This window comes from Symphalangus syndactylus, chromosome 4 (assembly GCF_028878055.3).
Source record: "Symphalangus syndactylus isolate Jambi chromosome 4, NHGRI_mSymSyn1-v2.1_pri, whole genome shotgun sequence".
Taxonomy (NCBI): domain Eukaryota; kingdom Metazoa; phylum Chordata; class Mammalia; order Primates; family Hylobatidae; genus Symphalangus; species Symphalangus syndactylus.
Window position 1 is genome coordinate 42,356,212 of NC_072426.2, and position 27,304 is coordinate 42,383,515.

The 27,304-nt window shown below is 38.5% G+C and overlaps 1 protein-coding gene and 1 pseudogene across 27 annotated transcripts in view; both read right to left on the reverse strand.

Moving 5' to 3' along the window:
* Nucleotides 1-27,304, reverse strand: part of HERC4 (HECT and RLD domain containing E3 ubiquitin protein ligase 4) — a 158,748-nt gene that overhangs the window by 72,496 nt on the left and 58,948 nt on the right. For 12 of the 27 annotated variants that reach the window (XM_055274468.2, XM_063637164.1, XM_055274469.2 and 9 more), the window contains 6 exons: nucleotides 25,184-25,344; nucleotides 3,481-3,557; nucleotides 3,075-3,199; nucleotides 2,006-2,065; nucleotides 1,773-1,884; nucleotides 1,075-1,264 (listed from right to left, as the gene is read on the reverse strand). In XM_055274468.2, the coding sequence (XP_055130443.1) occupies nucleotides 1,075-1,264; nucleotides 1,773-1,884; nucleotides 2,006-2,065; nucleotides 3,075-3,199; nucleotides 3,481-3,557; nucleotides 25,184-25,344 (725 nt within the window). Of the gene's footprint in view, nucleotides 1-1,074; nucleotides 1,265-1,772; nucleotides 1,885-2,005; nucleotides 2,066-3,074; nucleotides 3,200-3,480; nucleotides 3,558-7,273; nucleotides 7,367-25,183; nucleotides 25,345-27,304 lie in introns of all 27 variants that reach the window. The other 15 variants (XM_063637157.1, XM_063637152.1, XM_063637153.1 and 12 more) reach the window with 3 other exon arrangements.
* Nucleotides 21,209-25,177, reverse strand: LOC134736338 (POU domain, class 5, transcription factor 1-like; annotated as a pseudogene).

Consider the following 27,304-nt stretch of genomic DNA (forward strand, 5'->3'; position numbering starts at 1 on the left):
TAAAACCAGTTTTTAAAAAAGTGTTTTGAAAATTACAATTTCAATTTTTAAACAAAACATCCTTTAAATTGTATTGCTCTAATACTAAAGAACCTTTCTAAGTTTTATCCTTCAATTTAATATATGGTTGAAATATTGTGAACCACTACCTTTAAAATGCAAGGTACTCCTGAAGATCAAATACAGAATCTGAACAATGTAAAGTGTAACATATGGGTCCTTCCCCACATTCACTACTTGTAGTTACTAAGTACAAACACTTCAATCCTATGAAGCAGGCAGAAAGAATACAAAAACTTCTGACAACAGGAAAGCAATACTCTTTTCAGTCCCTGCTTGACTCTTTTTCCCTCAGATTCCCATATTCTACCCCTTGCTTGTTGCTTCCTCCATTTACCCTCAGCCTTAAAGTTCTTGTACTGATATTACTTCTATATATCTCAGCTCCACATATCTAACAAATATCATTAGAAAGAAAAGCACTGGGTTAAATGTAGCAAAAAAAAGTATAAAGGCCAGGAGATAGAAATAAAATCTAGACAATTAGAAAAATTAAAGTGAGAAAACTTTAGGCCAAAAAACCAGAACGGTAAGAGATAGAAGTGCAAGATCAGATAAGCAATAAAATCTAGTCTATAGGCAGAAAAATAAAATCAAATATCATGAAATTAGCAAGTGAAGGAAACACAAGATAAAGGGCTTATATCAGGGTTCCAAGAAGATTTAAAGCCCATGTTTGTTCAGTTTTAATTGTTCCTCCTCCTTTACTTCTTTAATAGCAAGATAATACTAAAGGCAATGAGAGAAAGGAATACGGGTAACAGTTTTTAACTTTCCTAATACTGTCTCTGCTATTATGTTTAATTAAACTTCTATATCTAACATGTTTTTCTTTCAACAACTCCAACAACTAGAATCAAAAGACTAGACAAAAGCAAGAAAAGGAACAGGTTCATTTCTCCCTATGACAGTGTCAAATAAGCAGGGCAGCAGAACTGCAAATGGCAAAAGAACTTATGAGCATTTTCATTTAAAGAGAAAAGGTTTCAAAAGAAAAAATATTAGAATTCTTACCAAGTACTTTCAGTGGTGCCTTTTCTAGGTTCACAAGAGCTGTACCAAAGGGAATTGCTATTGTTGTGAAATTGTTGGAATCACTCATCAGGGGACATTCTGGTAGAGTAAGATAAAACCTCAATGCTTCAACATCAGGTAAGGAGCTAGTCAGTTTAGGAATAAGATTCTTTTCCAAACTAGCTGCCACCTATATTTTGACAAAAAGTAAAACCTACTTCATTTAAAATGAATACACTTTCAAAGAAAAAAAAAAAAAAGGAAGGCAGGAAGAAAAGAAAGAAAAGGAAAATTTTGCACTACAGCAAACATGAAATGGTGAAGAAGAAAAAAGAAAGACAATGTCTTACAACGAATATACTTTGGAGCACAATGAAAATTAATGCCTAAGCATTGCTTGGAGAATTTAAAAAATCACAGGTACAAGTCTCAATTTAAACTCTCTACTTCTATAACTATACACAAACTTAAGCAACATGGTAATGTTAAGTAATTCAGGGTCTGCTTCAAACATCTGAAAAGATTTATAGATCTTTGACAGCTAAATTACAAATGCTTTAAAATAAAATCTTATTTTAAAAGCACATCATAAGAGTCTGTGAAACTGCAAAGTAAATTAGGCTATAAACGTATAACATAAAACAAAACAAAACAAAATCAACAGATAATACTGTAAATATAACACTTTAAAAACAGACCTGCTGAGATATCTGCGGATGATCAGGTTGTATAAGTTTGTGGAATAAAAGCCTAGCAGCATTCATATCAACCCCTGAAAATCTGGTACCTGTTCTATAGTGATCATCATTGCTAAAAACAGAAAAGAAAAAAAAATAGAATAAAAATTTAAAAGTATTTCATTTTTTAATTTGATATATTATTTAAGACAATAAATTTGAAAATTTCAGCATATTAAAGAATTGCCACTTACCTAACAGCTAAAAAACTTCCATTTAGGCAACCAGAGGAAGAAAACGTTCCATCTATCTCACTAAAAAATTTTAAAAAGTTTTTTTTAGTCACAGAATTAGAAATTTAATTGTTTACCCTTTCTTAAAAAAGAATTAAAATGAATAATTAATCTAATATTTAACGCTACAGCACACTCCTCTAACACCCAATTAGATGAATCAGAATTACATAAATTGCTAAAGTGATAAAATAATACTTGATAAAGGTATTACTGTTTATTCTAGACTTTCTCAAATATTACTTTCATCCATTTATCAAATATTACCTGCTTTAAAACATGGAATTTTAAAAATTAGGTGTGTATGTTCATGTAAAAAGTTTTTTAATTTAAAAAAATTTTAAACATTTTATATTGGCAGTGAGCCTAATCTGGGATGCCTTTGGGATTTTCAGAAAAATTATAGTTTTGGAAAACAAGCTAGAGAAACAAAACAGCTTTTCAAATACAACCCATCATCCCAAATACCAACAAAAAACAAGTAACATCTTAAGTGCTACTAGGCAAGTTAACAAAATATTCAAGAAAGAAATAATATTCAAGTCTTCCAAAAAGTATAAAAGTTAAGATAGTGACCATTATGAAACCAGAAGGAACACATTTCAAGGCTAATCCTAAAATGGCTACATTAAATATTTTGTTATCATTTAACATATCTCTATGCACATGAAAGAACTACAACTTATACATATTTAATTAAGATCTTCAAAAATATCCATGGATTTTTTTTTGGAGACAAGTTCTCACTTTGTTGCCCAGGCTACAGTGCAATGGTGTTAATCTCAGCTCACCGCAGCCTCGACCTCGTGGGCTCAGCTGATCCTCCCACCTCAGCCTCCCAAGTAGCTGAGACCACAGGTGTGCACCACTATGCCCAGCTAATTGTATTTTTTTGTAGAGACAGGGTTTTGCCATGTTGCCCAAGCTGGTCTCCAATTCCTGGGCTCAGGCAATCTGCCTGCCTCAGCCTCCCAAAGTGCTGGGATTACAGGCATGAGCCACTGTGCCTGGCCCAAAATGCTTTTCTTACTTGGCTATCTCCACAGGAAACCTTCCAGAAGGATAGCTCAGCCATTTCTGAATTAGAGCTTCATTCACTGTCCAGATCTGCTTTGTAGGATCGGGACATCTGAAGTCATCTGGTGGCCCACAGTTCTAAATTTTCAAATAAGATTAGTCAGAGGGAAGAGATATTATATATAACTCAAAACCAAGAAATTCCCACTATATATTTGTTTTTTAAACAGAATTAAATCTCTACTGAACACCTGAAACAAAAACCTATCAAATAGATCAGAAAAAACTTATTCTGTAGACTCGAGGGGAAAAAAACTAAGGCAATTACTTTGTAACATATAAAGAACATTAATAATGGGTTTTTAAAATTTGTCAAAATTATTGGAGCTATTTAATTACTTACATGACTATATTATTACCTGGGGACTAGAGTAATGTGAAAAGCTTTGATCTCCCCCTGAGAAAATTCTTTTTACACAGAAATATTCTTCAGAATCTGTAATAAAAATGTAAAAAATTAAAAGCCAAGATTTATATAACATATTTCAGAGCATCAATATGCCATTAGATTTTCACATAATCATCTTATTTAATAAGGCCTCCCATTCATGGACTTCATGGTATAAAGTGACTTGAAATATTCTGACTGCTATGGGGATAAGACTGACCAAATGATGAACATTAAACGATCCCACAAGCATAAGCAGCATTTGGTGAAGTTTACAAGCCTTTCTTCTGCCTGCACCAAGAAAAAAAAAGCTTTTCCTAATCTGCATCTCAGCATATTTCAGTTTAAACCAAAGATGATTAAAAAAATAGAACAAAAGCTACAAAAGATAGATAGAAGGAAATAAAAATTAAGAGTATTTATTCTTGGCGAGGCACAGTGGCTCACGCCTGTAATCCCAGCACTTTGGGAGGCTGAGGTGGGAGGATCATTTGAGGTCAGGAGTTTGAGGCCAGCCTGGCCAATACAGTGAAACCCCATCTCTACTAAAAATACAAAAATTAGCTGGGCATGGTGGTGTGTGCCTGTAATTCCAGCTACTTGGGAGGCTGAGACAGGAGAATCGCTTGAACCCACGAGGTGGAGGTTGCAGTGAGCCAAGATCACCCCCACTGCACTCCAGCCTGGGCCAGAGAGTAACACTCCATCTCAAAAAAAAAAAAAAAAAAGTATTCATTATTGAACTGGGCTACAGTGGCACGTGTCTGTAGTCCCAGCTACTTGGGAGGCTGAGGCAGGCGGATGGCTTGAGCCCAGTTCAAAGCTGCAGTATGCTATGACTGCATCTGTGACTAGCCACTGCACTCCAGCAAGCAACATAGCAAGACCCATCACTTAAAAAAAAAAAAATTATTCTTAAAAAGAAACAGCAAACAAAAATTAAAACTTCTGGAGTAAATATTTTGTAATGCAAAACTATTTTTTTTTTCAATATAGGTGTACAAGATAATATATACAGCTCTTTGTTGGCAGCTATTTGTCAGTAAAAACCAAATTAGGCCCCAAAGTGAATACATTAATAAGCAAATTTATTAGGAATAAAGAAAGGGCAATAAAGTTTCTTTTGAAAAAGATATTCCAGGCCTCCTCCTTTTTCTTTTCTTCTGCTCCCCAAACTGGAAAGAGTATCTATTACCAAAAATATTGCTGGGCTAGTACATAGTCTATCCCTGTTATCCTACTCCCATCCCTTAGTTGACTAATTCTTCACCTTGTATTATTTGTGACCATGGCTGCTATAGAATTATCCATTCTTTTCAAGGAAAGGACCACATGTTAATTTCCTTGATTATTCCCTACAAGCAAGCACAATGTTTTATTTGTAAAAGAAATCAGTAAATACCTGTCCATAGAAATATACAATTGTTATCTAGGTTATATCAAAAATGAGCTTCAGTTTAGAACAATAATTTGATAATTACTATCAAATTTTCCGTAAGTCACAAGAATACCCGAAGGCCAAAAACAACTTTTAAGAATAGAATAAATGGGTACATCTTTATTAAATAAGCCAATTATTCAACCTAAAATCTTCTTTCTAAATAATTCTCACAAATCTATATGGAATTGCTCATTTCCTCAAAAGATTTAGCAGGATGTTATTTATTTACTCTTAAAATGTGATTGTGCCCTCTATATAAACAATTCCCTACAAGATGGTTGACTAATCTACAGTACATGAATGGGTTTCTGGAGGCTATGAGTTAGGTACCAAAAGTTAAGTTTCCTTAATTTCCCTTTTTAATTTTTATTTATTTCTATTTATTTATTTATTTATTTATTTATTTATTTATTTATTTATTTTTTTGAGATGGAGTCTCGCTCTGTCACCCAGGCTGGAGTGCAGTGGCGCAATCTTGGCTCACTGCAAGCTGCGCCTCCCGGGTTCACGCCATTCTCCTGCCTCAGCCTCCCGAGTAGCTGAGACTACAGGCACCTGCCACCACGCCCAGCTAATTTTTTGTATTTTTAGTAGAGATGGGGTTTCACCATGTTAGCCAGGATGGTCTCGATCTCCTGAACTCGTGATCTGCCCACCTCGACCTCCCAAAGTGCTGGAATTACAGGCGTGAGCCACCACGCCCGGCCTATTTATTTTTTGAGACGGAGTTTCACTCTTGTTGCCCAGGCTGGAGTGCAGTGGTGCGATCTTGGTTCACCACAATCTCCACCTCCCAAGTTCAAGCGATTGTCCCACCTCAGCCTCCCAATTAGCTGGGATTACAGGCATGGGCCACCACCCCTGACTAATTTTTTATTTTTAGTAGAGACGGGGTTTCTCCATGTTGGTCAGGCTGGTCTCGAACTCCCAACCTCAGCTGATTCACCCACCTCGGCCTCCCAAAGTGTTAGGATTACAGGCGTGAGCCACTGCACCTGGCCTTATTTTTATTTTTTGAGACAGGTCTCACTCTGTCGCCCAGGTTGGAGTGCAGTGGCATGATCTTGGCTTACTGCAACCTCAGCCTCCCGAGTAACTGAGATTACAGGCGCCCACCACCACATCTAATTTTTGTATTTAGTACAGATGGGGTTTCACCATTTTGGTCAGGCTGGTCTCAAACTCCTGACCTCAAGTGATCTGCCCACCTCAGCCTCCCAAAGTGCTGGGATTACAGGTGTGAGCCACTGCGTACTACCCTTAATTTCCTTTTAATCACTACTCGAAAAAGTTTGAGAAACCTAGTCATTTGTCCTGTACAACTTTATGCAGACTGGATTTTGCTGACTTTATCTTTGTGGTTTCTCCTAACATTTGGCTTGGTCTTCTGTTCTGCAAATTGGTGGTTGAATCTAGACAGGTTTCAATCACCGTTTGATTATTTCAGTAAAACTACTACATGGAGGCAGGAGAGTAGTTCCATCAGGAAACACATAATTCCTTTGAGAAGAATTTTCACTGAGTTCTTTTTTGTGGTGGTAGCAGGCATTGATGCTCATTCACTGTAGGTTGAAAAATGATGTGTTAGCATTACTTCATGTTGTAGCTGAAGCATTAGTTTCTCCCTATTATATAGTTACCTTATAACAGGAAAGAGAGGATTAATGCTTGATCTATTACAATTATTTACTATCCTCTTGCTTTTCAAATTTGCATTTCTTTGATACTAAAGAGGGTAATAATTTTTGCATGTTTCTTAGTAATATAAATTTCTTCTTTTAGGAACTCCCATTAATTTCCTTTATTTACTGTTTGTCTTATTTATCTATTAGTTGTCTTTTTTTTTTTCATTAATATGTATGGGCACTTTAGATATTCAGGATATTAACCTTAGGTTGTAATTGCTACAAATATTTTTTCCAAATAATTATTTGGTTAATTTTGACTCATAGAACATTTACTTTTCCATTTAAACAAATTTATCTAATTCTTTATAACTTTCATAGCATATATGCTGAGAAAGGCTTTTCCCATCCTCAACTCATAATCTTCTTGTCTTAAGAAGTATTTACTCTTTAATTCATTTATAGTTTATCTTAGTGCATATTGTGACATTAGAATCTAAACTGACCTTTTTGTCCCCAATTTTCATGTGTCAAGTAATTTTCCCCCCTTATCTAAAGAACAGTGATGCCTTGTTTCAATGTGTATGAATAGGCATCATATCTTCCACCTGTAATACATACTCTAAACAATTTTGCCACTCTTTCTCTATCTGAAAGTGTCCTTAAAATTCCTCTCTGCTGGGCACAGTAGCTCATACCTGTAATCTCAGCACTTTGGGAAGCCAAGGTAGGAGGATCACTTGAGCCCAGGAGTTCAAGACCAGCCTGGACAACATGGCAAGACCTCGCCTCTACAAAAAAAATTAAAAATTAGTTAGGCGTGATGGTGCATGCCTGTAGTCTGAGCCCAAGAGGTCGAGGGTGGAGTGAGCTGTGATCACGCCACTGCAATCCAGCCTGGGCAGCCTTCTTCTTCTTTACAAAATACATTGTCAGGGAAAATTTTGAAGACCTTGAAATAGACCCCCCTGCCCCACAAAAAATGGTCTTGATTAGTGCACTGTTTAGGATTATCTCCACCTTTCACTGTCTTTGAGCTATTTACAATTCTGTAAATTGTACTTCTACTTAGAAGCAAAACAGTGATAGAGCTACAACTGTGCATGTGCTTTTGTTTAACAAGGAAAATGAGTAGTTTTGATGGTCTCTGAGCCCCTTTCCACTCTTAGCACTTATTCAGGACTCCAAAGGGCTTTGTTTACATTGATTAAAATCATTAATACTTAACGTATTAGAACTTAAAATTGAGAAACCTAAAAAATTTTTATTTGAAGATGAGCAATATTGAGTGCACTACATTTAGCATAGAAAACATCTTAGTATTAATATGAAAATCATTTTGACTGGCGGGGCGCGGTGGCTCACACCTGTAATCCCAGCACTTTGGGAGACCGAGGTGGGTGGATCACGAGGTCAGAAGATCGAGACATACAGTGAAACCCCATCTCTACTAAAAATAAAAAAATAAAATAAAATAAAAATTAGCCGAGCGTGGCAGCGGGTGCCTGTAGTCCCGGCTACCTGGGAGGCTGAGGCAGGAGAATGGTGAGAACCTGGGAGGCGGAGCTTGTAGAGAGCTGAGATCGCTCCACTGCACTCTAGCCTGGGCAACAGAGCAAGACTCTGTCTGAAAAAAAAAAAGAAAAGAAAAGAAAAAAAAGAAAAGAAAATCATTATGACTTCAAGAAACCTCTGAGACAGAAATACTGAACTCAAGCAAAATGTCACTTTGTTCCAGAATATTAAAGAGCATAACTAAATATACAACTGGGGAAACGAATTTTATTTTCCTCAGTTTATACCTGAGTCTGAAAGAAGCTATAAAATGGTTAACATCTTAGCAAAGTTCACTCCATTAAGAAGGACCTGCTCCCTTGGTTTACTGATAAATACCTATAATATAAAATGTTATTCTTTACTTTTTGTGTAATCTGCTAGATAGCAAATAATCTGTTTTATTAAAATAATATTCTATGCTTTATGTTGTCTTTATTGTCCTTTAAATTTAAGAGGAAAAAAGAACAAAGGCTCCTGACTTACAAAAGAGCTAAAGTTCTTTTCAATCATATTATCATCTATATTTATTTATTGTCACTGTAGTAAAATAGGTAACTAAGTATTATTTCTCAAGCACCTATGATTATATCTTAATGAAGTATCCACATTTCCTCTCATATTTATTTGATTTTTGCCTTCCTGTGATGAGCTGAACTGTATCCCCCACCAAAATAGATCTGTTTGAAGCTTTAACCCCGAGTACCTCAGAATGTGACTGTATTTGGAGATAAGGGCATTAAAGACGTGATTATTAAAATTAGGCTTTATTTATTTTATTTGCTATCCTCTTGCTTTTCAAATTTGCATTTCTTTGATACTAAAGAGGGCAATAATTTTTGCATGTTTCTTAGTAACATAAATTTCCTCTTTTTGGAAATTAGGCCCTAATCCACCATGACCTGTGCTCTTGTAAGAGATGGAAGAAACACAGACGGCCCTCCGTATCCATAGGTTCCATATTTGCAGATTCAACCAACCATGCATGGATAGAAAATATTTTTGTTTGTTTTTGAGACAAAGTCTCGCTCTGTCGCCAGGCTGGAATGCAGTGGTGTGATCTCGGCTCACTGCAACCGCCTCCCAGGTTTAAGCGATTCTCCTGCCTCAGCCTCTCGAGTAGCTGGGACTATAGGTGCGTGCCACCACGCCTAGCTAATTTTTGTATTTTTAGTAGAGACGGGGTTCCACCATGTTGGCCAGGATGGTCTTGATTTCTTGACCTTGTGATCCACCTGCCTCGGCCTCCCAAAGTGCTGGGATTACAGGCGTGAGCCACTGTACCCGGCTGGAAAATATTTTTTTAAGAAACCCCAAAAGCTCCCAATGAATAATAATAATAATACAATTAAAAATCTTACAGGCCAGGCATGGTGGCTCATGCCTGTAATCCCAGCATTTTGGGAGGCAGAGGCAGGCAGATCACCTGAGGTCAGGAGTTTGAGACCAGCCTGGCCCCTATGGTGAAACCCCATCTCTACTAAAAATACAAAAATTAGCTGGGTGTGGTGGCGCTGCTTGTAATTCCAGCTACTCAGGAGGCTGGGGCAGGAGAATTGCTTGAATCCAGGAGGCGGAGTCTGCAGTGAGCTGAGATCCTGCCACTGCATTACAGCCTGTGCAAAAGAGTGACACTCCACCTCAATTAAAAAAAAAAAAAAAAAGAGTATAGTACTATCCAGTTCTAATTTCAGTTATTATTTAAAATGTTTTCTGGCGCAACCTTACTGCTCTAATTCTCACTTATGCCAGTGGTTCTCTAACCTTATTGTTTCTAATCCATATATTCTATGCCAGTAGTTCTCAAAAGGGGATGCTCTTCAGGCTTACCCATGGAGTTGTTTTTTTTATGATGGAGTTTCGCTCTTGTCGCCCAGGCTTAAGTGCAATGGCGCAATCTCAGCTCACTGCAACCTCCTCCTCCTGGGTTCAAGCGATTCTCCGGCCTCAGCCCCAACGAGTAGCTGGGACTACAGGTGTGCACCACCATGCCTGGCTAATTTTTATATTTTTAGTAGAAATGGGGTTTCACCATGTTGGTCTCGAACTCCTGACCTCAGGTGATCCACCCATCTCGGCCTCCCAAAATGCTGGGATTACAGGCATGAGCCACTGTGCCTGGCTCCCATGAAGTTTTATAAAAATAAAATAAAAAATAAAAATATGTCTAGGCTCGATCCTAGACTTGCTGGTTCTTTTGATATTCTTGTGTATACCTGGTATGTTGGATCTCAAGATAACATTAAGTTGTATCTCAAGATTTCGTTTTTGTCTATAAATGGTTATGCTCAGCTATATTTACATATCAGAGGTAAGAGTCACTGAGTTCCTTGAAAATAGGCCTAATCATCATCTTTGGAAACATTATTATTCTTACTCTGAATCTTCATCAGATCATATCATTTGCTAATTATCAGTAATAAACTAGCCACAGTTATTTTAGGCCTCTGTCACCTATTAGTAGTTTTTGTCTGCTCTGATGCTTGCCTGAAGACTCTCCTACAAGCTACAGGCCAGTTTGTGTTTTCAACAAAGTAGTCTCAGAGCCCTATTAAAAGGATTCCAACAGGTATGTGAAACAATGTATACATCAAAGAAAAGACACTTGGGTATAGGGTTCCAAAGAGATCTCTCTTACATAACTTTCAAAACGTAGCAGTGAAGTACATTAGGAATTCTCATATTCTTTTTTGTTAGGTGAGAAACAGACATTTCATGAAACTGCTAACCCAAGGTCCAGCAGAATAAGAATTCATTATATAAGAAAGAATGAACTGATGAAGAAAAATTTATTATGGTTATATGTTTGAATAATGTTTAATTTTGATTTTGTGCTCATTTTTCCTTTCTAAAATTATCCACAATTTCATAAACTCTGCTTGGGTAAACTAAAAGGAATTATTTAAAAATGCTACCTGATTCTCACTGATGCCCAGAGTTCCATCTCTTACTGAGTCTCCCCTCCTTTATTAGTAATATAGTTATTTATAAAGGTTCAATAAGAATATGTCACCTTTCCTACTAGAATATAATTGAAAAAAAATCTATTACGCAACCAAAGACTTATCTGAAGTGTTATATTTGAGAATGATGGTTACTTAATCAGGTATGACAAGTCACTTTTTTTTCTTTTGTAGAGACAGGGTCTTGCTATGTTGCTCAGGCTGGTCTTGGACTCCTATCCTCAAGCAATCCTCCTGCCTCAGCCCCTAAAAGTGCTGGGATTACAGGTGGAAGCCATCACACCAGCCAATAAGTCATCTGAAGGAACAAAGTTTGCCTGTACTAACAGGCGCGATGCTGAGGATACCCTCTGTGCAGTAAAGGTTAGCTCAGCAGGTCTGGGGTATTCCTATGGATTGAACTGGGTCTCCTAAAACTTTGCATATTGGGCAAGGCACGGTGGCTCATGCCTGTAATCCCAGCACTTTGAAGGCCCAGGTAGGCACATTGCTTGAGCTCAGAAATTGGAGAACACCCTGGGCAACATGGTAAAACCCCATCTCTACAAAAAATACAAAAAGTTAACTGGGTGTGGTGGCATGCACCTGTAGTCCCAGCTACTCAGAAGGCAGAGGTGGGAGGATCGCTTGAGTCTGGGAGGTGGAGGCTGCAGTGAGCCGAGGTCATGCCACTGCACTCCAGCCTAGGCGACAGAGCCAGACCCCGTCTCAAAAAAAAAAAAAAAAAGTATGTTGAAATCCTAATCCCCAATATCTCAGAATATGATCTTATTTGGAAATAAGGTCACTGCAGATATAATTAGTTAAGGTCATAATGGAGTAGGGTAGGTCCATAACCCAATGTTTTGTGTCCTTATAAAAGGGGGAATTTGGATGCAGACACGTATAGAGAGAAGGCCAAGGTCTACAAGCGAAGGAATGCCAAAGATTGACAGCAAACCACCAGAAACTAGGAAAGAAACATGTAGCAGATTCTTCTTACAGCCTTCAGAAGGAAGCAACTCTAAATTCGGACTTCTAGTCTGCAGTATAGTGAGCCAATAAATTTGTATTGTTCAAGCCACCGAGTTTGTGGTAGTTTGTTACAAGCAACTCTAGCAAACTAATATAGTTGTTTAAACTTTACACATTTTAAAGAAAGGTGTGCCCCTTGCCTGGCTCCAGGGAGATAATAATCTCTAAACCAAAGGAATATTCTGGCTGTTAAGAATGTCCTTTTGTCAGCTGGGTGCAGTGGTTCATATGTGTAAGCCCAGCACTTTGGGACGTCGAGGCAGGAGGATCACTTGAATCCAGGAGTTCAACACCAGCCTGGGCAACATAGTGAGACCCCTTCTCTAGAAAAAAATTTAAAAATTAGCTGGGTGTGGTAGCAAACACCTGTAGTTCCAGCTACTTAGGAGGCTGAGGTGAAAGGACTGCTTGAGCCTGGGAGGCTGAGGTTGCAGTGAGCTGTGATCATGTCACAGCACTCTAGCCTGGGCAACAGAGTGAGACCTTGTATTAAAAAAAAAAAAAAATTCCTCTTGTTTACCCATGGCTTTGGCCACACAGATAGTTTATGATTAAAATGTAATTCATGCTGGGGGCCATGGGTTTAACCTCTGGATGGGCTAGAATTGGTAAATTAAATTCACATGTAACTAGTTTTTATCCTATACAGCTTGAGTATAGTGCAAAAAGATTATCAACTTTTACACAATTTTTTATCATAAAACGTACATAAAATTTACAATTTTAACTGCACAGTTTAGTGGTAGCAAGTACATTCACAATGTTGTGCAACTATCACCACTAATCATTTCTAGAACTTCATCTTATAAAACAGAAACCCATTAAACAGAAACTCTCCATTCCCTCCTCCCTCTAGGAACTAGTAACCACTATTTCTGTCTCTACGAATTTGGTTGTTCTAGGTACCTCTTATCAGTAGACTCATATGATGTTTGTCCTTTTATGTCTGTCTTTCACCCCACATAATGTTCTCCAGATTCATACATGTTGCATAATATATGAGCATTTCATTACTTTCTATGGCTGAATACTATTCCACTATAGACGTATACAATATTTTTTTCATTCATTCATCTGCTGATGGACATGGGTTGTTTCCACCTTTTGGCTACAATGTATCACAATTTTTTGATGAAACTAAATTGCAGCAAAAACGACTGATTTTAAAACACCAACTCCTTCCCCATTCTAATGCAAATAATCTCAAGGTCTGCAGTTGCAAAGGTGCCAAAATGCATTCCTAAGTAATGGTGACCTTTGTTAAATATAAGCATAACTGAAAAAGCCTTTTAATTATAAAAAAAATCATCAAGTTTATTTACAATAAAAAGCACTGAACCTTTACAAATGTCAACCTTCACAGTATCCTCGTCACTGTGAATAAATAAAAATCTATTAACACACACACACGTGACTCAACTTTTGCATCTACTTTACAGAAAATCAGGATTCTGGTTTCCATCAATAGATAAACAAGAAGACAATTCTGAGGAAGTTTGGGATAGTAAAAAAAATATAAGAAAAGAAGGACATTTTGGTTTCAGGTTGTCAAAAAAATGAATGAGAAAACAGCATTCAACTATTTCCAACTAAGTAGTAAATTATCATCAATGAAAAAATAATCAGATCTGCAAGAATAATAGATAAAAAATAGGTATATACAAGTTTGGCTAAAGCAGCATGGATATAAAGGGCAAATTTAAAATGTTTAATTTTTTAAATTTTTACTTTTTTTTTTTTTTTGAGATGGAGTCTCACTCTGTCGCCAAGGCTGGAGTGCAGTGGCGCAATCTCAGCTCACTGCAACCTCTGCCTCCTGGGTTCAAGCGATTCTCCTGTCTCTGCCTCCTGAGTAGCTTGGACTACAGGTGTCTGCCACCACACCCAGCTAATTTTTTGTATTTTTAGTACAGACAGAGTTTCACCAAGTTGGCTGGGCTGGTCTCAAACTCCTGACCTCAAGTGATCCGCACACCTTGGCCTCCCAAAATGCTGGGATTACAGGCCTGAGCCACTGTGCCTGGCCTTATTTTAAATTTTTGAGTACACAGTAGGAGTATATATTTATGGGATACATGAGACATTTTGATACAGGCATACAGTGTGTAAAAATCACATGAGAATAAATGGAGCATCCATCCCCTCAAGCATTTATCATTTCTTTGTGTTACAAATGTTCCAATAATATATTTAGTTATTTTTAAATGTACAATAAATTATTCTCGACTGTAGTCAGGTTGTGCTATGAAATACTAGACCTTATTCATTCTATTAACTGTATTTTTGTACTTTTTTTATTTTGAGACGGAGTCTTGCTCTGTCACCTAGGCTCGAGTGCAGTGGCTCACTTGGCTCACTGCAAGCTCCGCCTCCCAGGTTCACGCCATTCTCTTGCCTCAGCCTCCCGAGTAGCTGGGACTACAGGCCTGCAGGTGCCTGCCACCATGCCTAATTTTTTTTTTTTGTATTTTTAGTAGAGATGAGGTTTCACTGTGTTAGCCAGGATGGTCTCGATCTCCCGACCTCATGATCTGCCCGCCTCGGCCTCCCTAAGTGCTGGGATTACAGGCGTGTGCCACCGCACCCTGCCATTTTTGTACTTATTAACTATCCTCACTTCCTCCCCTTACCCCACTACGGTTCCCAGCCTCTGGTAACCATCATTCTATTCTCTATCTCTGTGAGTACAACCGTTACAATTTTTAGCTTCCACCAACAAGTGAGAACATGTGACTGTCTTTCTGTGCTGGCTATTTCACTTAACATAATGTCCTCCAGTTCTCATATTGTTGCAAATGACAGGATCTCATTCTTTTTTATGGCTGAATAGTATTCCATTGTGTATTTATACACCACATTTTCTTTATCCATGTCTGTTGATGAACACTTAAATTGATTCCAAATACTGGCTATTATGAATAGTGCTGCAATAAACATGAGAGCACAGATACCTCTGTGATGTACAGACTTCCTTTCTTTTGGGTATATACCCAACAATGGATCATATGGTAGTTCTATTTTTAGTTTTTTTAAGGAATCTCCATACTGTTCTCCATAGTGGCTATACTAATTTACATTCCCACCAACTGTATACAAGGGTTCTCTTTTCTCCATATCCTTGCCAGCATTTGTTATTGCCCTCTTTTAGATAAAAGCCATTTTAACCAGAGTGAGATAATACCTCATTTTAGTTTTGATTTGCATTTCTCTGATGATGTTGAGTACCTTTCATATACCTGTTAGCCATTTGTATACCTTCTTTTGAGAAATGCATATTCAGATTTTTTGCCCATTTTTTAATGAGATTATTAGATTTTTCCTATAGAGTTGTTTCAGCTCTTTATATATTCTGGTTATTAACTCCTTATCAGACGGGTAGTTTGTAAATATTTTCTCCCATTCTGTGACTTGTTTCTTCACTTTCTTGTTTCCTTTGCTGTGTAGAAGCTTTTTAATTTGATGTGATCCCATTTGTCCACTTTTGCTTTGGTTGCCTGTGCTTGTGGGGTATGACTCAAGAAATTTTTGCCCAGACCAATGTCCCGGAGAGTTTCCTCAGCTTTCTTGTCATAGTTTCAGGTCTTACATTTAAGTTTTTATTCCATTTGTACATGCTTTTTGTATACTGTGAGAGATAAGGGTGTATTCGTCTGTTTTCACGCTGCTATAAAGAATTGTCTGAGACTGGGTAATTTATAAAGGAAAGAGGTTTAACTGACTCACAGTTCAGCATAGCTGGGGTGGCCTCAGGAGACTTACAATCATGGCAGAAGGTGAAGAGGAAGCAAAGCACCTTCTTCACAAGGTGGCAGGAAGAAGTGTCGAGCAAAGTGGAGGAGAGCCCCTTATAAAACAATCAGATCTTATGAGAACTCACTCATTATTATAAGAACAGCATGCAGGAAACTGCTTCCATGGTTCAATTACCTCCACCGGGTCTCTCCAGTGACACATGGGGATTATGAGGATTACGATTCAAGATGAGATTTGGGTGGGGGCACAAAGCCTAGCCATATGAGGGGTCTAGTTTCATTCTTCTGCATATGGATATCCAGTTTTCCCAGTACCATTTATTGAAAAGAATATCCTTTTTCCAATGTATGTCCTTGGCGCCCTTGTCCAAAATGAATTTACTGTACATATATGAATTTATTTCTGAGTTCTCTGTTCTGTTCCATTGGTCCATGTGTCTGTTTTTATGCCAATATTATGCTGTAATTTTATTGGGGTCTGTCTCTCGTAGCTCTAATAATATTTGCTTTGTATATCTGGGTTTTCTAGTGTTGGGTGCATATATATTTACAACTGTTATATCCTCTTGTTGAACTAATCCTTTTATCATTATACAATGACCTTCTATATTTTCTTATACTTTTTGTCTTGAAATCTATTTTGTCTGACATAAGTATAGCTACTCCTGCTCTTTTTGGTTTCCATTTGCACGGAATATCTTTTTCCATCCCTTTATTTTCAGTGTATGTGTGTCTTCACAGGTGAAGTGTGTTTCTTTGCAGGGAGCAGTTCACTGGGTCTTGTTTTTTCATCCAGCCAGCCACTCAATGTCTTTTGACTGGGCAGTTTACTCCATTTACTAAATGTTATTATTAATAAGGACTTACTCCTGACATTTTAAAATTTGCTTTCTTGTTTTATGGTCTTCTCTTCCTTCTTTCCCTCTTTCCTATCTTCCTTTTTGTGAATGTGACTTTCTCTGGTGGTATGTTTTAATTTCTTTTTTTTTTTTTTAAATTTTCTGTGCATCCATTAATTTTGTTTGTTTTTTGAGACATGGTCTTGCTCTACTGCCCAAACTGAAGTGCAGTGGCACAATCATGGCTCACTGTAGCCTCAACCTCCTGGGTCAAACAATCCTCCTACCTCAGCCTCCCAAATAACTGGGACTATGGGCATGTGCCATGATGCCAGGCTAATTTTTATTTTTTATATAAATGGGGTATCACTATGTTGCCTAGGCTGGTCTCAAACTCCTGGGCTCAAGCAATCCTCTTGCCTCCTGTTTTCTGATGCGATCTGAGGTTACCAGGCTTGCAAACAACATCTTAACTGCTGACAAGTTTACTCTCATTACAAAAACAAATAAGCAAAGAGAAAACTGATAAAAACTTTACACTTTATCATCTTTTCCCCTGCTCTTTAATTTTGTTACATCTATTTATATCTTATTATACTGTATATGTCTTTACAAGTTGCTGTAGTTATTATTATTTTTGATCTGTTCATATTTTAGTCTGCTTACTCAAGATGAGTAGTGCGCACACCACAATGTCTGTGTACTTACTATTACCAGTGAGTTTTGTACCTTCAGTCCTTCAGTTGATTTGTTATTCATTAATGTCCCTTTCCTTCAGAATGAAAAACTCCCTTTAGCATTTCTTATAGTACAGGTCTGCTGTTGATGAAACCTCTCAGCTTTTTTTTTTTTTTTTTTTTTTTTTGAGACAGAGTTTCCTCTTGCTGTCCAGGCTGGAGTGCAATGGTGCGATCTCAGCTCACTGCAACGTCCACCTCCCGGGTTCAAGCAATTCTCCCGCCTCAGCCTCCTGAGTAGCTGGGATTACAGGCGCCAGCCACCATGCCCAGTTAATTTTTTAATTTTTATTTTTAGTAGAGATGGAGTTTCGCCATGTTGGCCAGGCTAGTCTCAAACTCCTGACCTCAGGTGATCTGCCTGCCTCAGCCTCCCAAAGTGGTGGGATTATAGGCATGAGCCACCACGCCCGGCCACCCCTCGGTTTTTGTTTGTCTGGGAAAGTCTTTATTTCTCCTTCACATCTGAAGGGTATTTTCACTGGATATAATATTCTGGGATAAATGTTATTTTCCTTTAGCACTTTAAATATGTCATGCCATTCTCTCCTAATCTGTAAGATTTCCACTGAGAAGTCTGCTGCCAGATGTACTGGAGCCCCATTGTATACTGTTTCTTTTCTCTTGCTGCTTTTGAGATCCTTTCTTTATCCCCGACCTTTGGGAGTTTGATTATCAAATGTCTTGAGGTAGTCTTATTTGGGCTAAATCCGCTTGGTGTTCCATAACCTTGCACTTGAATATTGATATTTTTCTTCAGGATTGAAAAGGTCTCTATTATCAGCTCTTTAAATAAACTTTCTATCCCTCTCTCTCCTTCTACCTCCTCTTTAAGGCCAGTAACTCTTAGATTTGCCCTTTTGAGGCTATTTTCTAGATCCTGTGGGAGTATTTCACTCTTTTTTCTTTTGTCAACTCTGTATATTTTCATATATCATGTCTTCATGCTAATTCTTTCTTCTGCTTAATCAATTCTGCTGTTGAGAGCCTCTGATGCATTCTCCAGGTTGTCAATTACATTTCTAACTCTAGAATTTCTCTTTGATATTTTACCATTGTTTTGAGCTCTTTGATAAATTTATCTGATAGGATTCTGAACTTCCTCTGTTTATCTTGTTTAGTTGAGATTTCTCAAAACAGCTGTCTTAATTTCTGAAAAGTCACGTAGCTTTGTCTCTTCATGTTTGGTCACTAGTGCCTTATTTCGTTGGTTTGGTGAGGTCATGTTTTCCTGGATCGTCTTGATGCTTCTAAATTTTCATCGATGTCTAAGCACTGAAGAGTTAGGTATTTATTCTATTCTTTGCAGTCTGTACTTGTTTGTACCTGAACTTCTTGGGAAGGCATTCCAAGTATTCAAAAGGAATTGAGTGGAATGATCTCAATTCTTCAGTCACTGCAGCCATCTCCATTAGTGGACACTCCAAGCCCAGTAACACTTTTTTTTTTTTTTTGAAGAGACAGAGTCTCACTATGGTTGCCCAAGCTGGAGTGCATGGCTATTCATAGGCACGATCCCACTACTGATCAGCACAGGAGTTCTGACCTGTTCCATTTCCAACCTGAGCCAGTTCACCCCTCCTTAGGCAACCTGGTGGCCCCCCGCTCCCAGGAAGTCACCATATTGATGTTGAACTTAGTGCGGACACCCAATCAGCAGAGCACATTACAGCCCAGAGCTCCTGAGCCCAGGCAATCCTCCTGCCTCAGCTTCCTAAGTAGGTGGGACTACATGCACACACCACCACGCCCAACAAAACTGTGACTCTTGCCAACTCATAGAGGTACTGCCTTGGTGAACTTGGGTAAGATCTGGGAGAATTCCCTGGATTACTAGGCAGAGTCTCTTGTTCTTCTCCCTTACTCTCCCCCAAACAAATGAAGTTTCCCTCTCACTCTCTCTCTCTGTGCTGAGATTCTTAAGAGTTGGGGTAGAGGTGATGCAAGCACTCCCATGGCCACCACTGCTAAGACTGTGCTAGATCACACCTGACAGTACTGGGTCTCACCCAAGGCATGTAGAGACTAATTCCTGTCTATTGTTGATATTTATTCAAAGCCCAAGGACTCTTTAGTCAGCAAGTGATAAATCCTGTCAAGCCTGGGTCTTTTATCTTCAGGGCAGCAGCTTCCCTTCTAGTTAAAAAATTTTTTGTTGTTTTTAAATGGGAGACTTGAGTTTTATTACTCAAATCAGTCTCCCTAGAAATTTGGAGGCTAGGGTTTTTCAAGGATAGTTGGCAGGCAGGAGAATGGGTGCTGCTGACTGGTTGGGGATGTAATCATATGGATGTGGAAAACGTCCTTATGTGCTGAATCCACTTCTGGGTCAAAATTTTTAAGTATTTTTAATAAGCAATAGATTCAAAGAGTTCAAATTCTTAAAAAATAGAAAATAATTAACACTCCTGTATATACCCAAAAGAACTGAAAGCAGGATATCAAAGAGATACCTGTACACCTATATCCGTAGCAGCATTATTTACAATAGCTAAAAGGTAGGTAGGAAGGACCCAATCGTCCACTGATATATGAATAGATAAACAAAATGTGGTATAAGTATACCTCAAAGATATTTAGGGTTTGGTTCCAGACAACTGCAATAAAGCAAATATCGCAATAATGCAAGTCACACAAATTTTTGGTTTCATACTGCACACAAAAGTATGTTTATACTAGGCTGGGCGCAACGGTTCATGCCTGTAATCCCAGCACTTTAAGAGGCCAAGGTGGGCAGATCACATAAGGCCAGAAGTTTGAGACCAGGCTGGCCAACATGTTGAAACCCTGTCTCTATTAAAAATACTAAAAAAATTAGCCAGATGTGGTGGTGTGCACCTGAAATCCTAGCTACTAGGGTGACTAAGCCACAAGAATCACTTGAACCCACGAGGTGAAGGTTATAGTAAACTGAGATTGCACCACTGCACTTCCAGCCTGGGTGACAGAGCAAGACTCTGTCTCATTAAAAAAAAAAAAAAAGATGTTTATATGATACTGTAGTCCACTGACAAGAGTTGGTTTTTCTTTTTTTTTTTTTATAGAGATGAGGGTTAATGTGGCCCCAGCTGGTCCCAAACTCCTGGCCTCGAGTGATTCTCTTGCCTTGGCTTTCCAAAGCACTGGGATTATAGGCATGAGCCACTGTGCCCAGGCCAATATACTGTAGTCTATTAAGTGTGCAACAGCATTGTATCTTAAAAAAAAAAAAATCCATATACCTTAATTTAAAATCACTTTATTGCTAAAAAATGCTAATGATCATTTGAGCCTTTGCAAGTCTAATCTTTTTGTTGATAGAGGGCCTCGCCTCAATGTCAGTGTTGATGGCTACTGACTGATCAGGGTGGTGATTGCTGAAGGCTGGGGTAGCTGCGGCATTTCTTAAAACAAGACAGCAACAAAGTTTGCTACATTGATTGACTCTTCATTTCATAAAAGATTTCTCTATACCAGGAGATGCTGTGTGATAGCATTTTACCCACGGAACTGCTTTCAGAAGTAGAGTCAAGCCTCTCAACCCCTGCTGCTGCTTTGTCAACTAACTTTATGGAATATTCTAAATACTTTGTTGTCATTTCTATAATGTTCATAGCATCTTCACCAGCAGTAGGTTCCATCTCAAGAAAACACTTTCTTTGCTCATCCATAAAATATAAATGGATGAGGAGTATTTTTCTTTTTTTTTCTCCCTACCTACTGTGTCCCAGGCTTCTTCATTTAAGAAAAAAGTGATACATGATATGGGGATTAAAATCAAGAGCATCACTGAACTTCACCTTCCCTCCAACCAGTTGCCCCAAACTCCCCTGCCCCCACCCTTTGTGTTCCCAATTCCTTCCTTACTGAATGAAGAACTTAATCCCAAAAGTCCTGGCACAAACTCCGGTTCTCTTTCCCTAGCTTCCCCCTCTCCCTGTACCCCATTCCTAGAAGGGCAGGCACCTCAGTTTGAATGCATGGGAGAGCCCAGAGTGGCAATGGAAACAGGGAGAAAGGCACTGAGGAATACAGTGCAGTGGAGTGCAATGAGGGCTCCCATAGCCTGGGGTACCAAAATGGGGGCCTGGGGCACCAAAATGGGGCCCTGAGGCCACAGTAAAGGACACTGGTGCCCTTGAGAAAGGAGACCCAGCAGCCTCAAAATCCTCTCATGGTGCATAATTACTGCTTGATTGCTTGCCCTTCTGGCGCCAGTTACAGAACCACACTCGGATCACATCCTTCTAGAGCCCAAGCTGCTGGGCAATGTGACTGATCTGCTGCAGTGTGGGTTTTGAGTGCTGTAGGAACAAATTCTCCAGGTTCTCAATACTGGTTCGCTTTCTCTTTCAGGCCTGCACGAGGGTTTTGGCTTTGCATATCTCCTGAATATTTTCATTGTTGTCAGCTTCCTCCACCCACTTCTGCAGCAAGGGCCGCCGCTTACACATGTTCTTGAAGCTAAGCTGTTGAGCCTCAAAGAGGCAGATGGTTGTTTGGCTGAACACATTCCCAAACAGAACCCCCAGGGTAAGCCCCACATCGGCCTGTGTATATCCCAGGGTGATCCTCTTCTGCTTCAGGAGCTTGGCAAATTGCTCAAGTTCTTTCTGCAGAGATTTGAGATGTCCTGGGACTGGATGAGGGGTATTTTTTATCCTAAGATTGCAGCAATTCAGTCACATTTTCAGGCTTTAGTTCTAGTTCTGTTGTTATTTCCACCATATCTATAGTTAAGTTCTTCGAATGAAGTCTTTAGCCCCTCAGTCATCCATGAAGGTTGGAAAAAAATTCTTCTAAACTGTTATTGTTGATATTTTGACTTCCTCCCATGAATCAAAGACAGGGTCTTGCTCTGTCGCCCAGGCTGTAGTGCACTAGTATGATCATAGCTCACTGTAAACCTTCAACTCCTAAGCTCAAGCAATCCTGTTGCCTAAACCTCCCAAGTAGCATGTGCCACCACACCTGGCTTTTTAAAATTATTTTTTGTAGAGACAGTGTCTCACTACATTGCCCAGGTTGGTCTCAAACTCCTCTCACTTCAAGCAATCCTCTCACTTCACAAGTGTTCTTAGCAGTAACTGGAATGGTGAATTCTTCGAAGGTTTTCAATTTACCTTGCCCAGAACCATCAGAGGAATCACTATATATGGTAACTACAGCCTTACGAAATGTATTTCTTAAATAATAAAACTTGAAGGTAAAAATTACTCCTTGTTCCTACGGCAGCAGAATGGATGTTGTATTAGCAGGCATGAAAACATTAATCTCCATGTATATCTCCATCTGAGCTCTGATGTGACCAGGTGCATTGTCAATAAGCAGCAATATTTTGAAAGCAATCTTTTTACTGAGTGGTGGGTCTCAACAGTGGGCTTAAGCCCATATTAATATATTCAGTACACCATGCTGTAAACAGATGAGCTGTCATCCAGGCTTTGTTGTTCCACTTATAGAACACAAGCAGAGTAGATTTAGCATAATTCCTGAGGGCCCTGGCATTTTCAGAATGGTAAACGAGCACTGGCTTCAACTTAAAGTCACCAGATGCATTAGACCCTAAAAGAGAGTCAGCCTGTCCTTTGAAGTTAGGCACTGACTACTTCTCTCAGCTATAAAAGAAAGTTGTAGAGGACATTTTCTTCCAATAGAAGGCTGTTTTGTCAACCTTGAAAATCTGTTGTTTAGTATACCCACCTTCATCAATTACCTCAGCTAGACATGCTAGACAACTTGCTGTAGCATATACATCAGTACTTTTACGTTATAGAGATGGCTTCTTTCCTTAAACTTCACGTACTAATCTTTGCTAGCTTCAGGCTTTTCTTCTGCAGCTTCCTTATCTCTCTCAGCCTTCAGAGACTTGAAGAGAGAATCTTGGTCTGGATTAGACTTTGGCTAATCCTAATGTTGTGGCTGGTTTGATTTTCTATTTAGACTACTAAAATTTTCTCCGTATCAGCAATAAGGCTGTTTTTCACTTTCGTACCATTCATGTATTCACCAGAGTAGCACTTTTAATTCCTTCAAGTTGCATTAACAACTTGGATAACTGGCACAAGAAGCCTTGCTTTCAGCCTATCTTGGCTTTTGATATGCCTTCTTCACTAGCATAATCCTTTCTAGCTTTTGATTTAAAGTGAGAGATGTGTGACTCTTCTTTTTCACTTATATACTTAGAGGCCATTGTAGGGTTATTAACTGGCCTAATTTCAACACTGTTGTGCCTCAAGGAATAGGAAGGCCCGAGGAGAGGAGACAGATAGGAATGGCCAGCTGGTGGAGCAGTCGAACATCAACGTTTATCAATTAGGTTTGTTGTCTTATATAGGTAAGGTTCATGGCACCCCAAAACAATTACATCAATGACCACTGATCACAGATCACCATTACAGATATAGCAACAACATAAAAGTTTTGAAATACTGTTAAGAATTACCAAAATGTGACATAAAGACACAAAGTGAGCCTATATGCTGTTGGAAAAATGGTGCCAACAGACTTGCTCAATGCAGTGTTGTCAAAAAACCTTCATTTTGTAAAAATTCAGTATCAAAAATTGAGTAAAGCTTATAAGCTTTAGTAATTCTCGCAATATTTCAATATTTTTCATTATCATTTTATCTTTTATGGTGATCTTATATCACTAATTTAGCAATATAAGACAATGCATGACATGATCAGTGATCTTTGATGTTACTATTGCAATTGTTTGGGTGCCACAAACCACATCCATGTAATAACAACACAGGCATGCCTCATTTTATTGTGCTTTGCTTTACTGTGCTTCTCAGATACTGTGATTTTTACAAATTGAAGGTTTGGGGCAACCCTGCATAGAACAAGTCTATCAGCACCATTTTTTCAACAGCATGTGCTCATCTCTGTGTCAGCATTATTAAGCAATAAAGTATATTTTTAAACTAACGTATACAGTCTTTTAAGACATAATGTCATTATTGCACACTTAGTAGACTACAATATAGTATAAATATAACTTTTATATGCACTAGGATACCGAAAATTTTGTGATTTGCTGTATTACGATATTTGCTTTATTGCAATATTTGCTTCATTGCAGTGGTCTGGAACTGGGCCCACAATATCTCCAAGGTGTGCCTGAATTATATAGCTTAAAAAGGAAGGAAATTCTAACATGTGCTACAACACAGATGAACCTTGAGGACGTTATGCTTAGTGAAATAAGTGAGTCACAAAAAGAAACACTACTATATGATTCCACTTCTTTGAGGTACCTAGCCTAGTGTTAAGTCAAATCCATAGAGACATAAAGTAGAATAGCAGTTGCCAGGCACTAGGAAGAGGAGGGAATGAAGAGTTGCTGTTTAATGCATATAGAGTTTTAGTTTCCTCAAGATGGAAAGAGTTCTGAAGATTGGTTACATAATAAAGTGAATATACTTAATGCTACTTAAAAAATGGTTAAGTCTGTAAATTTTATGTTGTGCATATTTTACAATTTAAAATAGAAAACAAAAAACCTCCCTCCCACTGGTATCTAGACATCTCCTAGTTCCCATATGACCCATTCTCTGTAAGTAACTTTTACTTATCCAGAATTTCCTTATGCATTTACAAGTAAATATAAGCAAATCAAACAACCATATACATTGTTCTATATTTTGCTGTTTTCACTTAACAATATATCTTGGAATTCTTTCGCAGAAATCTTCATGATTTAAGAGCAACATTTTAACAAGAACTTTAATATATGAAGGAAAGCTTTAATATGACAGAACTTACCAATATCTGGTAGACATTGCCCATTATAAGGGTACCAATTTCCTTTTACAGTAAAGGGACTTTTCCTGTTGCTTGTTGAACCGGTTCCCAGCTGCCCATTACCACCAAGCCCAAAAGAATAAATTCGTCCTGATGAAGGAACAAAAGCACAAGTGTGCTGCCTAGAGTAAAATGACAGAAAACCTCAGACTTAATGTTACCTTCCAACAATTTACAATGACAAAAGCAGAGAAAATATCAAAAGAGGTAATTTTTCTTTTCAAAAAAATAAATTAATAAAACCAATTGTAGTTCCAAAGCTTCTGTACAAATATTCATTAACAGCCTTAATCTATAGAATGAATTCTGCATCACATAGACAGGCTGCACGAGCATGGTCCAGAAAATTTCCACTAATGTTTAAATTTTAAACGGCCTGGGTCTATACTGAAATACCTTACAATAAATGATTCAGCACCAGAGTAGCATCTAACTATGTTGTTCAAGGAAGTCCCCACTACTCCCCTTGCCAAGTTCTAGTCCAGAACTGTGGTCTATGAAAGTCCTCCATTTGGGTATCACCGAGAAGTTTTAGGCTAAGAAATGAGAAGTAATCTAGTACCAATCAGAAGATTGTTATATACACTTACGCATGACAGAAACAACGTTTCCTTTCTTCTGAGGAAAGTAATCTCTGTATGTATGCACCAAAACTCCTCTGGAGGTACTATAGTGAAAGCAAACCTAAGAAACCACAGATCTGAAGCTAAGGATGATCCACCAATCCACTCTCAGTAAACCTATCCAACTCCTCAGAAGAAGTCTCCTTAGGCAAGCAGGGAAGTATTTCATTGCGTACCCTATCCATGAGATGGTTTTACTGAGGGGACATGGCATCTCCAGGTCTCACCCTTGTTTCTATCAGGTCTTAGATCTCGTCTCTTGCCCTAAACCTCTTTGCCATTTGTGGCATATTGTTTATAAAGTGGCTGAAATTATCCCTCTACCCATACCAATATCTTATGCAATATGACTGTTACAGTTGTTCCTAGCAAGACTGGAAATCTCTTTCTCCATGTCTTAAATCCAAGTCCTAATCTATAGCTTGCTTTGGCCAGCAGAAACAACAGTGTCTCAGTTCCGAGCCTATGACCCACAAGTGGCTTTATACACTCTTTCCCTAACTATCTTTAGCAATTCTGCTCTACCTTCATAAGAATAAACCAAGGTTAGCAGCTAAAGGATGATCTACAATCTGGAACAGAGACAAACTGTCCCAACTGAGGCCATCCTAGACTCCCAGCTCCTAACCAGATCATCAACTGATCATCTAAGTCAGCTAAGATGAGAGCAGCCCAGTTAAGCCCGGCCAAAATTACTGAAACAAAGAACTATTAGCTAAATAATTATTTTAGGTCACTAGGTTTTGGAGTCGTTCTGTTTAGCGATATAAGCTAACTAATACATTACCCAGATTGGCAAATTCTTTCAGGGTAGCTCCAAAGTCAATTCAAACTAACAACTTTGGTTTTCAAATTTCTTTTGTTTTTGCCAGGTGGAGTTCTCTTTACATCCTGGCAAACTCACATATGCTATTTTAAAGGGGTTTTGATTCAAGAGTTTTCAAGTTAGCTAGTCTGCCAGATTACTACCCTTCCTCAGGAAGCAGCCATCTCAAAGGAATGTATTAATAGTTTGAAAATTACTGCAATACTATTTTATTAAAACTCCTCCTCACACTGGCCTAATAAAGCACTGGTTCTTAACCCTGGCTGCATATTTGAATCATCTTGGGGTGAATCTAGGTAAAAACATGTATTTTGGCCAGGCGTGGTGGCTCACGCCTATAATCCCAGCACTTTGGGAGACCGAGGCAGGTGGATCACTTGAGGTCAGGAGTTCGAGACCAGCGTGGCAAACATGGCAAAACCCTGTCTCTACTAAAAATACAAAAATTAGCTGGGCACGGTGGCGTGTGCCTGTAGTCCCAGCTACTCAGGAGGCTGAGGCAGGAGGATCACTTGAACCTGGTAGGCAGAGGTTGCAGTGAGCCAAGATTCTGCCACCGCACTCCAGCCTGAGCAACAGAGCAAGACTCAGTCTCAAAAATATATGTATATATGTGTGTGTGATTATAGCATA